The sequence below is a fragment of the Sapajus apella genome, unplaced genomic scaffold (assembly GCF_009761245.1).
Source record: "Sapajus apella isolate SASKATOON/1434 unplaced genomic scaffold, GSC_monkey_1.0 scaffold56, whole genome shotgun sequence".
Classification (NCBI taxonomy): domain Eukaryota; kingdom Metazoa; phylum Chordata; class Mammalia; order Primates; family Cebidae; genus Sapajus; species Sapajus apella.
This window is the reverse complement of record NW_022436996.1, coordinates 1,047,564-1,064,042: the sequence shown is the minus strand read 5'-3', so window position 1 is coordinate 1,064,042 and position 16,479 is coordinate 1,047,564. Positions and strand designations below refer to the sequence as shown.

Sequence of the window (16,479 nt, the reverse complement as noted above, 5' to 3'; positions counted from 1 at the left end):
GATACTGGGGAGACGTCACAGCACGGGGCGTTTCATGTCACGTGGGAGTCGGTCGTGTTAAGGGTCTGTGTCACCGGGTGCTGAGGCAGGCACCTCCCCTCGGTTCTGCTGGTGCGGATACACAACCTCACAACACAGAAACACAACCTCAGAACAGACAAACGGCCTCAGAACACATTACTTAGAACCTGCCTGTGCTTCTCTGAAGGGCTTAAGAGCAAGGAAATAAGCAGCACGAGGAGCTCCTGGCCCTACAAAGAGGAGCGCAGGGCCACAGACAGACACACGGGATGCCTCGTCCCAGCAAAGGGCCTGGAAACGGGAAAACTCGTCCTGGCTTAGTATTGAAAGCACTCTTGAGAAAACGGAGTCCACAAATTACCGGAAGCTTTAAATTTCCACTGCTTACAACTTACCTAAAAGTACAACGAAGATAATCATCTACAGCTGAAAACTGTCTTTTCACTTGGCTTTGATACACCCTCTGTGGTTTGAGCTCAAGATAAAATATTTCTGCCCAATTACGACATGCCCCCAATTCTCCCTGATGAATGTGGCATCTCCAGCCCAGCGACAGCTAGCGCCAGGCGGAGCCCCGGGAGGATCTCAGAGCCGCAGGACAGATGCAGCTCCCACCTCCACTGTGAATAAGCCTTGAAAGGAGACGGACTTCTTAACCAAGGAGGAAATACCTGAACAGACACACATCAGAACCGAGAGGCAAAATTACTACATACATATGCACAGATACACACACACACACACACACACACACACACACACAGATACACACACATCTACCCAGCATACACACTCATATATATATGCACAGATACACACACACATATGCATACACATGCATCTACCCAACATACACATTCGCACACATACGCACAAACACACATCTACCCAACATACACACTCACATACATATGCACAGACACACACATCTACCCAACATACACACACATCTACCCGACATACACACTCATATACGTATGCACAGATACACACACATCTATCCAACACACACACACATATACACACACACATACACATATGTGGGTGTGTGTACAGCCATCCAGACACATCCTTCCCTTTGAAACGCCGCTTCCATCACTTGAAGAAAACACAAAACTTGTACAAAGCAAAGCATAACACGTCAGACTCGTTAACAGGGTGACCAGAGAACGGGCCAACCACTTGCACCTTGCTGGGCCGGTGATGCCTGAATTCTGAGCCTGGTAAAGTTCAGGTGGACGTGAGGGTGGGAAAGAGCGCTGCTGTGAAGCCTCTCTTCCCTCTGAGGGGCGCCCACACCAGGATATTGGTGCCACTTTGGTGCAACACAGATAAAGCGCCTAAAGTCCTTCCTAACAGGCAGGAGTCTGACATGGAGCAGTTTCGGGGGTCCCGTGCCATCCCGCATTCCTGCATGGGCCATGCTGAGAGAGCCACCCGTGCCCAGGCCTTGCTGTAGCCATGCCTGCCCTGAGCTCCCACCTTGGCTGGGGCTGAAGGTGATTCTGACCTGCAGAGGTGCTGCCTGCAGGTGACCCATCAGGACCAAGAACCCAGGAAGGGAGCTGCTTGGTTTGGTTTTGTTCGATGAACTTCAGAGAATGGCCCTCGGGCTCTGGAGCCCAGCTCAGAAGCACCGGGGGGAGCCACTGGCCAGGCGCCTGGCCACCTTCTGCACCTAAGACTCCGGGGATGCCTGCACCTCATTATTCAGTTAAAGACACTTAAATAAAAGCATAAGCTTCCCTCACAGCAAGGAAGCGCCCCATCTCCTGCCCCCGGGACGTGCGCCCTCCCTCCGAGCACAGGACCTGAGCCCAGACTGCTACTCACTCTCTGTCCGTCACGATGTAGCCCCGCGCCTCTTCCTCGGAAGGCTTGACCTCCAATTGCAGGCCGTCGCCAAGCGCCCCCCGAGCACCCGCTGGAAGGCTCTGCTTCTCCTTCGGAGGCCTGGGCGTCGGGCTTTGGAGCTCTGCAAACCCGCCGGCCCCAGGCTGTGAATGCGGCTGCGGCCCCAAAAGGGCTTTGGAGTACGTCAGGCTCTTGACGTTCTCCACTCCGGCAGTCTCCTCTTCCGAAGACGGGGAGGCCTCAGGGCGCTCTGATTCCTTCCTCTCCATTTTGAGGGGCTTTGCAAAGGGGAGGGCTCCAGGCTCCAAGCGAGACCCGTGCTCCTGCAGGAGGTCCCCGAGCGCGGCGCTCAGACGATGGACCTGCAGAGAGGACATTCCGTGAGGGGAGGTTTGCAAGACGGATGCTGATGTGACATGTGCACTCCCCAGCTGGCCGGGGACACAGTCACCTGTGGGGACGACATGGGCAGCCTGGAAGGAGGGGGGAGGAGGCGAAGCGTGTGCAGTCTGGATTCAGAACGACGTCTAGGTGAGCGTGGAGCGTGAGGGCCCTGAGTATCCAAATCGCTTACGTGGTGTTCTCCCCCCACACTCCTTCACACACCTCTCTGAAGAATCAGACTTTGTAGAGTCTGAGAAGGTCAATGGCATTGATATTTTTAAAAATAAACGGTGTGACACCAAGATCCCACCCCTGTCCTCTAGAAGCAATGGACTCATCATCATCATCATCTTAATAAATCTGCATTGAATGAGCTCTGTACTAAATGCGTCATATGCACGAACACACTGAGGCCTCATGTAAGCCCATGAGCAGGGGACCCTCGGTAACCCCAGTTCACAGAAGGGGAAATGGAGGCACAAAGGGATGAACCCATGAGTGGCACGTCACAGGAATGTGAAATTGATTCCAGCGGTATCTGGGGGATCCGTGGTCCTCACGTGGGCCATGCTGTCCCAGCCGGGTCCCCTTTTCCTGGACGAGACGTCCCTCAGAGCCCCTCGGCACCTCTGCTGATGACGAGTCGGATACGGACTGCTTCCTGAAGCTGTCTCGTTTAATTACTACTCCAACCCCATAAATAAAGGTGAGTTCCACCTTTGATTTATAGACCGTGGGGTTTACAGAGGCTAAATATTGAATTATTTGTACCAGATCACAAAGGTCGTGATGATCAGATCCAGAATTAGAACTCAGGTCTAAGGGACGTCAAAGACATGTCTCCACCCCGGGCCACGCTGCCCTCCCAGGCAGCCACGCTGCTTCCTACAAAAGATGGGCGGCTCCCACTGCAGGCACGTGCCAGGCAGCCCGTGGACACCTTCTGGCGCATGTGATGGCATGCCCACTTGGCAGGGTTTTTTCCAACCACAAAATCACATCTTTAATATTTTATTAGACGGAAACAGGAAAATCTGATTCGCTTTATGACTCACTTTGCCAAAAGACACTTTTATGAAAATTAAGGAAGGGTTATAAAGGCGAGTGTTCTCATTTTGGCTACAAATGGCAACTCTTCCTTTTGCATTTTTGAAAATTTAAACAAAATAATCATGTGATAAAAACATCCCTCAAATTGGATCCTCAGTGACAACAGGACGTAGGGTTGACGTCACTAAACAGAGCCAGGAAAAGGCATAATATTCTAATATTCTCACTTAAATTGGGTTTCATGTGAGAAGAAAAAGAAAGATGTTTTTAAATAAATAAGAACACAGAAAATACGACACTCACATACCCTTTTTAAAAACAGAACTGCTTGAAAATATACCCCGAGCAACAGAGGACTCAATCAAAGTTCCACGCACAGAGGATGAAGACTGTGCCATCTAAAGTCAGGGGAGTCTCCAAGGGGCTCCTGCCCCTCGGGTGGGCGGACTGGGTCTCTCCCTCTCCCTAAGTGGGGAAATGTGTTTCTCAGCCCCACTTCTCCCTCCGCAGCTCAGAGGGCAGGTCCCGTCATCTCTGATGGATATTCAAAACAAGAGCCGTGGAGGCCTCCTTCAGTCCTCACTAACAGGCACGGAACTGCAACCCACTAAGGATCTGGGGACAGGGACTGGCCGAAGCTCCTGTCGCGAGGTCACTGCTGATGCCGAGGACAGGTCTTCATCCTTCGGCCTCGTATTAATGACCAAAGGTTCTCGAAGTCGGGGGACTAAGAGGCGAAGAGACTTAACAGGGAAGACCAGCGAGTGGCGCGTGGATGTCGCCTGCCACCGCGCCCTTCTCCTGGCTGCCTCAGAGCTGCGGCGCCTGCAGGGGCTCTGGGAATGGCAGAGCGTCCTCTGCCTGCGGCGTGGAGTGCCGTGGCCGGGAGCCACACGCAACTAATGGGCTGCTGACCTGTGCCCAGTGCAGCTGTGGCACTGTAGCTTTTATTCATTTCATTTTAATCATTTTAGATGTGGGTTTAACCAGCCACATGTGGCCGGCGGTGCTGCATGGGACAGCCACGTGTGAGCAAGCTGAACCTCTCAGGACTCAACAGGCGTGGGGGCGTCAAGTGTGGAAGATGGGCACGGGCTGCCACGTGGTCACCCTGGCTGGGAAATTCCAGAAAACACTAATTTTCTTCTTTGCATTCATGTGATTTTCATATTTCTACTGTGGATAAATTAGGTCATAATTTGAAAAGACATATTACATATCCAAATATACACAGTTTTGTATGTTCTCTTTCCACTGTTTTTTAGTTTGGAGATAACAAGGGGCTTCTTTGTAATTTTGGGGGGAAAAAACTTTTGTATTTCATAAGTGTCCCCATGCCATGAACAAAAAAACTACCAACTTCCACATTAACATAAAACAAACACCAGAGATGTCATCTTACCTCCTGGTACAGTCTGGCATCGTCCTGAACTCCGTCATCTGTAAAAGACACCAGTGTTACCAAAGCCCCCATCGGGAGTCATCAGAGGCATCGCGGCCGGGGAAAGGGTGACCGTGCAGACCCCTCCAGGCAAAAGGCGAGGCGTGATGACGCTGGCATACGTCCTATTAGAGAGTCAAGCTTCCCTGTTTACAGCATAAAATGGCACTCCACAAAGTTCACGAAGGAGGAGGGGACCGACAAGCTAGGGGCAGCCGCGGCGGCCTCGCCCGGCTCTGGGGTCTCCACTCATCGTCGACGTTAGCTCGCATCAGCAGCCGTTCACATGGTGAAGGCAGAGTGCAGCCTTCGCCGAAACCATCTCACAATTAAGATGGCTTCAGGGCCCACTGACAGGTGGGTTCACTGTGGTCAACATCTCTGTCTACATAAATATCCTGGCTGGGCGCCGTGGCTCACGCCTGTAATCTCAGCACTTTGGGAGGCCGAGGCGGGTGGATCACATGAGGTCAGGAGTTGGAGGCCAGCCTGGCCAACCTGATGAAATCCCGTCTCTACTAAAATTACAAAAAAGTAGCTGGGCATGGTGGTGCACGCCTGTAATCCCAGCTACGTGGGAGGCTGAGGCAGGAGAATCCCTTGAACCCAGAAGGCAGAGGTTGTAGTGGGCCGAGATCAAGCCTTTGCACTCCAGTCTGGCGACAGAGTGAGGCTCCATCTCAAAAAAATAAATAAGTAAAATAATAAATAAATGAATACCCTACTTGCAGTGGCCAAACGTGCGTGACTCACGGTACCTGAACGGTCACCCCGGGACGGCACACACACCAGGGCCTCCCATATCCTTCTATCCCTAGTGAGGGTCCCGATGCCTTCAACCACTGGGCGGCCACCTAACACAGGCCCCCGCAGGGCGCAGTCCCACCCCTCCCCTGCGCCCCCCACCCCTCCCCTGCGCCCTGCCATCAGCCAAGGCAGCCCTCCAGCTTCCAGCACGCCTTCCTCTGTACCCGTGCAGATGGAGAAGGGGCGCATCTGTCATTTGGTTTTCGGCACACACTCGTGGGCCTGCCAGGCGTGGGGAGCTGAGCGAGGTGCTTTCTTGCAGCTCCACACTGGGAGAAGCAGTCTGGCTGCAGACCGTCCCGGCTGGCCCACAGGCCTCTGCAGGGCTCAGATGCCTGCCTGGGATGGGGTACCGGGGGCTGCTTCCCACTGCCCCAGGGGCCTCAGAGGGCCAGTGCCTGCCCCAAGCAGACGTTTGAATGATCCCCTCTCACTCTGCTATTCAAATATTTGACAATATTCACTGTACACAGTCCAAACACACTTGCCATCACGCCTGTTTCCCTGGCTCTCAGCCTCAGCAAGGAGGAGCGAAACCTTCTCACAGAGAGCACTTTGCCATTCAACGTAATTGCTCTGGTAGGCTTAGTCTGTTAAAAAGCTTTTAGGGGCAAAAGTTCAAACAGATAAAAATTATCAATACAAATCCCCATCTCCACAGCAGACAGCCCTGGTGCACCTGGTGAGCCTGCAGTCTCTGTCAGCCCCGAGGGGTCTCTGTCAGCACTGAGAGGTCTCCTCACAGCCCTGAGGGGTCTCTCCACAGCCCCGAGGGGTCTCTGTCAGCCCTGAGGTGTTTCTGCACAGCCCTGAGGGGTCTCCCCACAGCACTGAGGGGTCTCTGCTCAGCCCCCGAGGCCTCCCCTCCCCACAGCACCCCTGGCTGTGGGCACCCAGGATGCTGGAGTCACCTGGAAAGCTGTCTCCACGGAGCGCGGCCTTGGGACCATCCGTCTGTTCTCCAGACTCTCCCAGGGCCATTCTGCCAGGGCCGCCTCCAGGTCCTCTGCGGTCCCCGCCTTGCATCAGACCAGCCATCAGCTCGGCCATGCCGTCCAGCTCCAGGGCATTCAGGGCTTCTGCCTCAGCCGGCTGCCTCCACAGGTCCTTCAGGATGGTCTGAATCCGCGTTCCTAGGGGCACACAAACAAACACAAGGACATCATGGGTGGACAAAAGCAAAGGCGAGGGCTTCCCAACCACAGGGGTGTGGCGGGCATCCACAGTGCCCAAGACAGTGGCCCGCTAGGGCTAGGCGCAGGCCGGCACTCAGAGAAGACTGGGACACTGGACTTGAATCTCAAAGCCTACCTGACACTGTGGCCGTCACTAGTTCAATTCCGCTGGAGATGGAAAACCCGAAGAACAGAAGAACAGACTCATCTATCAACTCAGGAGGATGGAAAGCATGGTTCCCGGAAAACAACTGGAGTGACCGAGCCAGTCAGAGTGATGGGCTGGGCAACTTTACCATGTCCCCCAGATTACAGAAGAATGTGATGGGCTGTGTCCCGCTCACTTGGCAGACAGAAAAGCAATATGTGGCAAGGACAGTGCCCTGCCCAGCACACCCTACCCAGGAGACCTCTCCAGCACACCTGCCCGACACACCCCACCAGGCACACCCTGCCCAGGACACCTGTCTGGCCCACCTGCCCGGTACGCCCTGCCCGACACACCCTGCCCGACATACCTGCCCGGCACACCCTGCCCCGCACACCTGCCCACACACCCTGCCCGACATACCTGCCCGACATACCTGCCTGACATACCTGCCCCGCACACCCTGCCCCGCACACCTGCCCAGCACACCTGCCCAACACATCCTGCCTGGCACACCTGCCCGGGACACCCTGCCCAGCACACACCTGCTCGGCACACCTTCCTGAAACACCCTGCCTGGCACACCTGCCTGGCACACCCTGCCCGGGACATCTGTCCGGCACACCTGCTTGGCACACCTTCCCGACACACCCTGCCTGGCATACCTGCCCGCTCAGCCGCCGACCCCCTCTGCTCGGCCCTCTCTGTACAGTTTGTCCATGCTTTGCTTGTTTGTCCAGTTGATAATGACAATGTTTTACTTTTATAATCAGAGAAGATGCAACAGAAATTCTCTCCTGGGGGTGCCTGCCCCTGGTGCCTAACCTGGGCGCTCCTCTCCAGTGCTCAGTCTCAGTGAGTGCCCAGGAAGATGGGGTGGAGGGTGGGGACCTGTCTTCGGGCCAGCACCCCAGGGGACCCTGGACAGAGGCTGGGGAGGCAGGGGTGCTGGGGGAAAGGGAGTCCAGGCCCTTGGCTCCCACACAGCTCAGCTGTCTCACACACAGCAGCGGAGATCACCGAGCAAAGATGGTGAAGACGCCCTGCACTTACCCGCATCACGACTCACAGTTTCTGAACAGGTTTAAGGGCAGGGGTGAAAGTCCCTCAGCTGAGGCTGGGGTCAAAGGTGGGGCTGGTGAGGCGGATGGAATCGGGGGACGGAGCACTTGGTGAGGGTCTTTGCAGAGGGCATCCTGCACACAGGACAACAGTGGCACCCCAGGCTGAGCACTGGGCATGGTGTGGGGACAGGAATCCTGCCTGCCGTGCAGACACATGGCGGAGCCCCTCTCCTAACGGCGCCACAGGCAGAGCCTGAAGTCCACGTGCCCAGCAACAGGAGAGCGATGAAGTCACATCCACACGAGCAATGACCCGGAAGAAACCACAGAGACGAGAAAAACAAAGAACAGACCTAGAACCAGTCACGCTGCATGAGAGCAGCTGGTCAGCAGAGAATCCACAGAATCCTGTCAACAGAAGATGGAGTCCAAGGACGGGAAACCAAAGCCACAGTTGCCTGCTGGTGGGGCTGGGGCGGAAGGAAGCTCGGGGTGTGGAGGGTGTGCCGTGCAGCGTGGGTCGCTGGTTCCAGGTGAACACGTGTCCAACACACCGTGTGTCCCCTGGGTGTGCCGTGCAGCGTGGGCTGCTGGTTCCAGGTGCACACGTGTCCAATGCGCCGTGTGTCCACCTGCATCTCTCCGCGGGTATACTCCACCTCAACAGCAGCGATAAGGACTCTGCCCTAAATAAAGTTGATAGGCCCATTTTGTGACTACTAAGTGTTCAGTGTTGAAATCTCTCTTTCCTCATAAAGGTTTATGTACGACAGTTCCTGGCCACGTCTCTATCTTCCTGAACGACACCAGCAGAGTGATGCAGAGGAGACACAGAATGTCCTAGACCTCAGTGGGGTCTCACCACGACCCTCCACCCTACAGGGGTCCCAGCATGACCCTCCACCCCAGAGGGTCTCACCACGACCCTCCACCGCAGGCCCGCTGAGGCATCCACCGGCTATATCCCAGGCCCGCCACTGCCTCTATGTGCTCACACCCCAGGACACTGTCCATTGCCCTAGTCACCCTGGGGCAGGGACCAGACGTAGGCAGCCCCCGGTCCCAGAGCGGCTGGAACTATTCTAACTGGGCAGTCCTGGGCCTGGTGACCCTGCCTTGCCCTCCGCCAGCCTCCCGACTGACCCTGGTGCGTCCCTGTAGGGACCTGTGGCATAGCCTGGGCCTTGAAGTCTGTAAGCAACAGACTGCTGTTTCCATGGCAGCTGTACCCACGTCTCTTGGCCTCGGCCTCCTGCATCATAGTAAAACCTGCCGTTCTAAAAAAAAGGGAACTGTAGGGACCGGCACGGAGGCCACTTACTCTTCTGTTTTCGCATCAGCCTTGAGCCTTGGAGGCGAAGGCCAGCCTCCCTTCTCCAGGGGAGAAATCTCCCCGAGCCCATCAATCCCCGCACATCAGCCCTCACCAAGCTTTCAGTGCCTTCAATGATAACTTCCAGCAGCCAACTTAGGAAAATAGGTCTCATTTTCTTACAAAAACATGCCTAAAACCACATCAAAGCCCACCTTCCCTGCCCTGCGATGAGGGCTGAAGGGCGGACAGCCCCGGTCAACAGCACCAGTGTCCCAGCTCCTTCCATGCTGACAGGCTCCTGTTGTTCTCAGGGAAGATAAAAGATGTGCTGGGAATTAAAGGCGCGTGCCCGTCACAGCCGTCGGTGCTGTTTTGAAACGTGCTGCTGATTGTAACTTTCAGAATCAGAAGGACCACGTCAGCCCCGCCACTGAGTCACCAGCCACGAGCCCAGCACACCCTTTTCATTTCATTCACTGCAGGCTCCTCCCGCCCCGGATCCTCTTCTTTCCCAGCGATTATGATCGCAGCAATGTCTTATCTCGCTCGCCCACGTCCACAGGTCCAATGCTGGCAACAGAGCGCTCACTCATCCCAAAGAAAATGGAAATGAGGAAGTGTGGGGAGGGGGAGGCAGAGCCGTGTCTGTGGGAGCCTGAGTTCTGAAGGGTTCCGGGCCCCACCAGGCAGAGCCCGGTAAACCCAGTGTCTGCCCCACGAGTTCCTACAGCCCCAGAAAACCGGCAAGAAGCACCCCAAGCCCGCAGCAGGAGCCGGCACAGCTGCAGGGAGAACTGAAGGGCCCTGGGCATTGGGCTCAGCCGTCCCCAGAAGTAGCATCCTCCGTGCTTGGGAGGCGAGGGACAGTCCCACGCATGGCTGGCACTGGCCCAGATGTGTGTCAGTGTCAGCCTGGCGACAGTTCTCAATGGACACCAGTCCCCACGCCAGAATTTCATCCGAGGGAAGGAAACACGGAGGGGAGCAGCAAGTGGTGGTTCCTAAGAAAAGGCCCTTTCTGCGGACACGAACCAGTGAACACAGGCTCGGCTGTCCAGCGGCCTCCTTGTCAGGGCAGCGGGACACGAGGCCCCACCTGACACGAGTAGCCACCTGACCGGAGGCCTCCTATGGGGCAAAGTCCATCATTTCCGATGTCACAACTCGCAGGAAGTGGTGGGGCCTCCCAGTGTGGTAGAACCATCCACTTCCAAGTCCAAAGATCCCTCCCAAAAAAGACAAAAAGACTCTCCGCACACTAGCTCAGCACAGCAGGCCCCACAGGGTCTGGAGCCTCCACCTGCATCTGCAGACACCGCCTTCCTGAGCTCCCAAGCGGAGCGGCCGCCGTCCCCTCCCCCACCACGCAGTGGCCAGAGCTCCCCCGGCAGCCGTCCCCAGCAACCCCACAGCAGCTCCCGAGAAGGTAAGGTGGTCCCCATGGGGGAAGTCCGGAGTGGAATTCCACTAACCATTCTTCTGCAAGGCCCCGTGTCTCTGAAGGGCTGAAAAGCTGGTTGTGATATTTTGACCGATGGTGAAAGAATAAAAATTCTGTGACTTCTCAACAAAGAGGGTTAAATGTTCTCAAATTTGGGATTTCCAGTGAAAACGAATCATGTTTTGCCATACTGATCCACAAATAAACTTTTCTGAGTCCTGCCTAAGGTTTATAAAAATGATGTGCACAGGCTGGGCATTCCCCTCAGAGTGGCTACAGCATCACTAGCAGGAAAATGCCAAAAGAAAGAGAAAGCAGACATCAGGCCAGGCATGGTGGCCCACACCTGTAATCCCAGCACTTTGGAGGCTGAGACGGGCAGATTGCTTCAGCCCAGGAGTTGGAGACCAGCCTGGGTGCCTGGGCAACATGGTGAAGCCCCATCTCTACTAAAAACACAAAAAATTAGCCAGGTGTGGTGGCGGGCACTGTAGTCCCAGCTACTCAGGAGACTAAGCCAGGAGAATCACCTGCACCTGAGAGGTGGAGGCTGCAGTGAGCCGCCGGGATCGCGCCACCACGCTCCAGCCTGGGCGAGAAAGCAAGGCCAAAAAAAACAAAGAAAGACAGAAAGCAGACGTCAGCTCGCATCCGGGATGGGGTGCTCGCCTCTACCTCCGGGCAGGCTGGCGCTTCTCCCACCGCTTCAAGGGGAAGAGGCTGCGGTCTGTGTTTCTAACGGCAAACACCATCACCGTGAACACTGGTGAGTCACACCTGACACAGAGAGAGAGGTGTGCTGACACAGCCTGAACTTGTTTCCCTCTCAAACCCACAGAGGCCAAGCACCTGCTCTGAAGGAGGAATCCCACGGCCAGCCATGTTTCCAGAATACCACGGCGTGGCGAGGCCTCCCTCCCCGACGGCGGGCAGGGCCGGCAGTGCCCGGACATCCTCAGGCGGCGAGCGCCATGCTCAACCATGCGAACCGCCTCCTTGCATCGACGGAGAGCAGCTGGGGATGTAGAGTTCGGGGACCGGGCAGGCGTTCACCCCTGAGAAACCAAGGCTCTGCGGCGGGCAGGCAGGGAGGAAGAAACGGCAACGTGAGCAGAAAGGCCGTCGCGCACGGCAGCAAAGCCAGAGCACCCTGCGTGGCCAGGCCCGGCGTGCAGCTGTCAGCATGGAGCCACGGGCCCCTCTGCGGTGGGCTGCAGCTCCTGCCCCGCCCCCTCAGGCCTGATTATCGTAGAATCCGGAGGGCGCTGTCTCACATTCCTCTTCCCATCATTGCCGCTAGAACCTTGGTTTCCACGGACATATTTAAAGTTCCCATCAGTCTGACCATCCATCCTTGTGCTGCTCTGCCCTGGCGTTGCCAGGCTGGACTCCGTGAGGAAAGGCTGACCGTGCTCCCTGAGTCCTGGCCCCGGCGCCCACAGTCTGTGGCCTCGGATGAGTTCTCTAATTTCTTCATGCCTCGGTTTCCTTATCTGTAAAACGGTGGCAAGTGAGGCATGTGCCCAGCATACTGCAAGTGCTTAATAAATTATAACGAATCACGAAACAAGGTGACGAGAAATCACTTTAGTTTTCTGCTCTCTTCCCCCTTTACTGTCCATCCTAAAAACAAATACTTGCTTCTGTGTGAGAAGCTCTGTCCACAGCTCATGGTGAGAAGCAGAGAGTGTGGTCAGAGAGCCCAGAGACGCGCAGCCACACATGCTGGCAGCCCTCCAACCTGCTCAACATCCAATTCAAGATTGTGCATTTTGACACCATTTTCTGCCAAAATATTAGCCTATATTAACAAAAAAATGAACCTCTCATTAAAGTCAAAGCATCCACCCACCCACCTTCCCATGTACTGCATCCACCTGAATCGGACTCTATGTGACCAAGCCAGTCTCCGTCCACCCACGCACCCACTCACCCTCCCATGCACTGCATTGGCCTGTATCAGGGATCTATTGCAATCAAAGCCTGGGAACAAACATTATTCTAAGAAACAACAGAAAATTTAAAGCTTCGTTTTCTTGATGGCTACAATATTGTTCTCCACCCACACAGACACAGGAAAACGTTTTGGAGGCCAGAAAGACGTGACCAATGGATACTACAACAGGCAAACTTGACGTACAGGGAAAATGAACCATCGACCTGTATCGGGCAGAGACTGAATGACAGCCCAGATCACGCTGTGTCTCTTTCCCCCTCAAGTGGACCCACGTCTGGGCTGACACACTCTCCAAGCTGCCACCAGTTCCCGTCCGTGGAGCCCAAGTAACCTTCCCAAACTCCAACCAAAAACCTCAAAACTTTTATAGAGCAGTGTCATCAATTTGTAAATCACTGCCTATATTTTACCCCTGGAAATTAACAACTAAACTGACATAAACTTTAATCAGTGTCTTTTCATTATAAGCTCTTAAAACATAAAAAGTGTTAAGATGTTATCTTTTTTCAAGAGGTTAAAAAAAAAAAGCCTTCTTATTTTTAATCTCGAACAAAGGCAACCCAATTAACTTGCTGATTTTTTAAAAGATAAACCCAATGGGGCACAGTAGCTCATCTCTGCAATCCCAGCATTTTGGGGGGCTGAGGTGGGCAAATCACCTGAGGTCAGGAGTTCAAGTCCAGCCTGGCCGACATGGTGGAAACCCCATCGCGGCTAAAAATGTAAAAATTGGCCAGGGATGGTGGCTAATTTTTATGCCTGTAGTCCCAGCTACTCGGGAAGCTGAGGCAGGAGAATCGCTTGAACATGGGAGGCAGAGGTGGCAGTGAGCTGAGATTGTGCCACTGCACTTCAGCCTGGGCAACACAGCGAGATTCCATCTTTAAAAAAAGAAGATAACCCCAAGTGATGTCTCTTGAAAAAAACAAACAAAAATACCATATAATTTTGGGATCTAAGTTATGCTGAACAAAAAGGGCAAGAATGTACTCTGAATAGAAAATAAATAAACAGATGAAAAATAAGAATAAAAAGTAAGCAAAACAATCCTTTGCTGTTTATTAACCCTCATTACAGACACGCCAAATTTAGGTGGTGCAGTGTGGCACCGGGGGCATGAAGGTCAGGAGGCAAGTCACGTGAAGGAAGAGCGGGGGGCAGAGGCAGTCCAGTGAGGCTCTCCCAGCAACAGTGCCGTTCCCTGCAGCCGCTGACGCCTCACGCGGGGCAGCGTGTGTGGGACCCACCTTCACGCTTCAGGAACACCGGCCAAGGCAGAAAAACAGATCCATGTATTCATGAGAGATTTGTAAGCAAGTGTAGAATCCACACTGTTTCTGCTGAAGGCTAACATAACCAGAACATTCCATGGACAAGCACGCTCCATTTCCAAGCACCTGGGCTCACCAAGGCTGTGCCTGTCTCCAGCTCAAAAGGGGCATCTCTGCCCCCTGACCTGGCACAGACCCAGCAGGCAGGTGTTTCTGTGTCCCCTGCATTGACCTTCACTGCAAAACTAACCCAGCGGGCTCCCAGTGTTCACCAGCTCCCGGAGCCCCGAAGCCGGTGGGCGTTTCTATCCACGTGGAAAGACCGTTTCTCCATGAGACCTGTGTCACTCCAGCCCCTCCAACTCCATCCTGGTGAGCATGACCCAGTGGGGTTCCCGAGGTGAGATCCGTAACTCAGAGGGAAACGTGAGAGTTATCTGGGCATCTGCAAAGCTCTCTCCTTTGCCTGGTCTGTGAGACGCTACAGATCTTCAGCGCCCCCAGCCCCCACTCCTCTCCCTCCGCGTCCTGGGAGCTGTCCTCCCATGCTGGTCTCACTGCAGATGTTCTGGCCTCTTTCCTGTTCTTCCAACCCAACATGCCGGTGGAATTATCCCGCTGATTTGCATCAGATGGGCCCCACACAAAACCGGAGAGCAGGCAAATGTCACGCGGTTCATCCCACCCTGCTCACAGCCATGCTTGTTCATCTCAGCACCTCACGGTGCCTCCTACCAGGAGGCCAGGGCCTGCCACCATCCTGCCCTCTGCCCACGCCACCCGCCCTTCTGCCCCTGCCCCTTCCTGCCCACTCCACCTGCCTTTCTGCTCCTCACCACACGGCCTTCTCCAGGTGACCTGCGGGAAGTCTCTCTACTCCGCCTGCCGTGGGGTGCTGGTGGGCGGTATGAGCCACACCCTCCTCTTTAGGGTCAGGTGAGAGCTTCAGGAGGTGAAATATTCCCCCTCCGTCTCTTCCCTTCCTCCCTCTCTTCTTTCTGTTCCCTTGCTTTCTTCCTTCTCCCGGTCCTCCCTCCCTCCCTTTCTCCCTTCCTGCCTCCCTGCCTCCCTGCCTGCCTCCCTGCCTTCCTCCCTCCCTTCCTGCCTCCCTTCCTGCCTTCCTTCCTTCCTGCCTCCCTGCCTCCCTGCCTCCCTCCCTGCCTCCCTGCCTCCCTCCCTGCCTCCCTGCCTCCCTGCCTCCCTGCCTCCCTGCCTGCCTCCCTGCCTCCCTGCCTGCCTTCCTTCCTGCCTTCCTTCCTCCCTTCCTGCCTCCCTGCCTTCCTTCCTGCCTCCCTTCCTGCCTTCCTTCCTTCCTTCCTCCCTTCCTGCCTTCCTGCCTCCCTTCCTGCCTCCCTTCCTGCCTCCCTTCCTGCCTTCCTTCCTGCCTCCCTTCCTGCCTTCCTGCCTTCCTGCCTCCCTTCCTTCCTCCCTGCCTGCCTTCCTTCCTCCCTTCCTGCCTTCCTTCCTGCCTCCCTCCCTGCCTGCCTTCCTCCCTTCCTGCCTTCCTTCCTTCCTTCCTTCCTGCCTTCCTGCCTTCCTTCCTGCCTTCCTGCCTTCCTTCCTCCCTTCCTGCCTTCTTTCCTCCCTTCCTGCCTTCCTTCCTGCCTTCCTTCCTCCCTTCCTGCCTCCCTTCCTGCCTTCCTTCCTGCCTTCCTTCCTCCCTGCCTCCCTTCCTTCCTGCCTTCCTTCCTCCCTTCCTGCCTTCCTCCCTTCCTTCCTTCCTTCCTCCCTTCCTTCCTCCCTTCCTGCCTCCCTTCCTGCCTTCCTTCCTGCCTTCCTGGCACAGGCATTTACGGCACATCTCCTTTGCACCAGGTCCCTTTGCAGGCACAGAGATAAACCCATGAGCAAAGTCCTTGCTTTTGTGGGGCGTCCATCTATGTTAGAAGAGACGGGAAACAGTAAAAAACATGAGTGCATAGAATGCTACGCAGAAATACCCCAGGGCATGAAGCCTGGGGCCGAGAGACCCCACATGCGAATGTGGGCCTGGCAGGGCCTGGGAGCGTCTTCAGGCAGGAGCAACAGCAAGCACAAAAGCGCTGGGCAGAAACTGCCTGGCGTGTTGGGCTGGAAGAACAGACAGGAGGCCCGAGTGTCCCTCACGCAGCCGCAGGCAGAGAGCTCACGGTGATACAGGAGCACTGGGAAGGGAAGAACTGGTCCCTTTAAAAGATACAGAAGGAGGAAGGGAAGTGCTGGCTAAAGGAGGCGGGCCCCTGGCTAGGGCTCCACGCCCATGGACCTAGGTGAGGACAGGCACTGCTGCCTTCACCACAAATGCTGCGTTTCTTTCCCAAGACCACCCTGGCCCCTGTCACACCCCATCCTGTGCCTCTAACCTCCAGCCTCTCGAATTAAACCCTAATAAAAAACCCAATAAAACCCCAAGACCCTAGCTGGCACACACACAAGTGGCTAGATGTCAAGAGGAGCATGCTGGCCGAAGAGCACACCGACAGACAGACGCCAGCACACCATTGGCCAGTGGACAAGAGCGCACAGACAGACAGACAGACGCCAGCACACCATCGGCCAGTGGGACAGGAGC

The 16,479-nt window shown here is 55.3% G+C and overlaps 1 protein-coding gene across 2 annotated transcripts in view; it reads right to left on the bottom strand.

The window, feature by feature from the left end:
• Positions 1-16,479, bottom strand: part of PTPRN2 (protein tyrosine phosphatase receptor type N2) — an 831,505-nt gene that overhangs the window by 543,681 nt on the left and 271,345 nt on the right. For both annotated transcript variants that reach the window (XM_032244877.1, XM_032244876.1), the window contains exons 6-8: positions 6,469-6,690; positions 4,712-4,749; positions 1,855-2,237 (exon numbers count right to left, since the gene is read on the bottom strand). In XM_032244877.1, the coding sequence (XP_032100768.1) occupies positions 1,855-2,237; positions 4,712-4,749; positions 6,469-6,690 (643 nt within the window). The remainder of the gene's footprint in view (positions 1-1,854; positions 2,238-4,711; positions 4,750-6,468; positions 6,691-16,479) is intronic.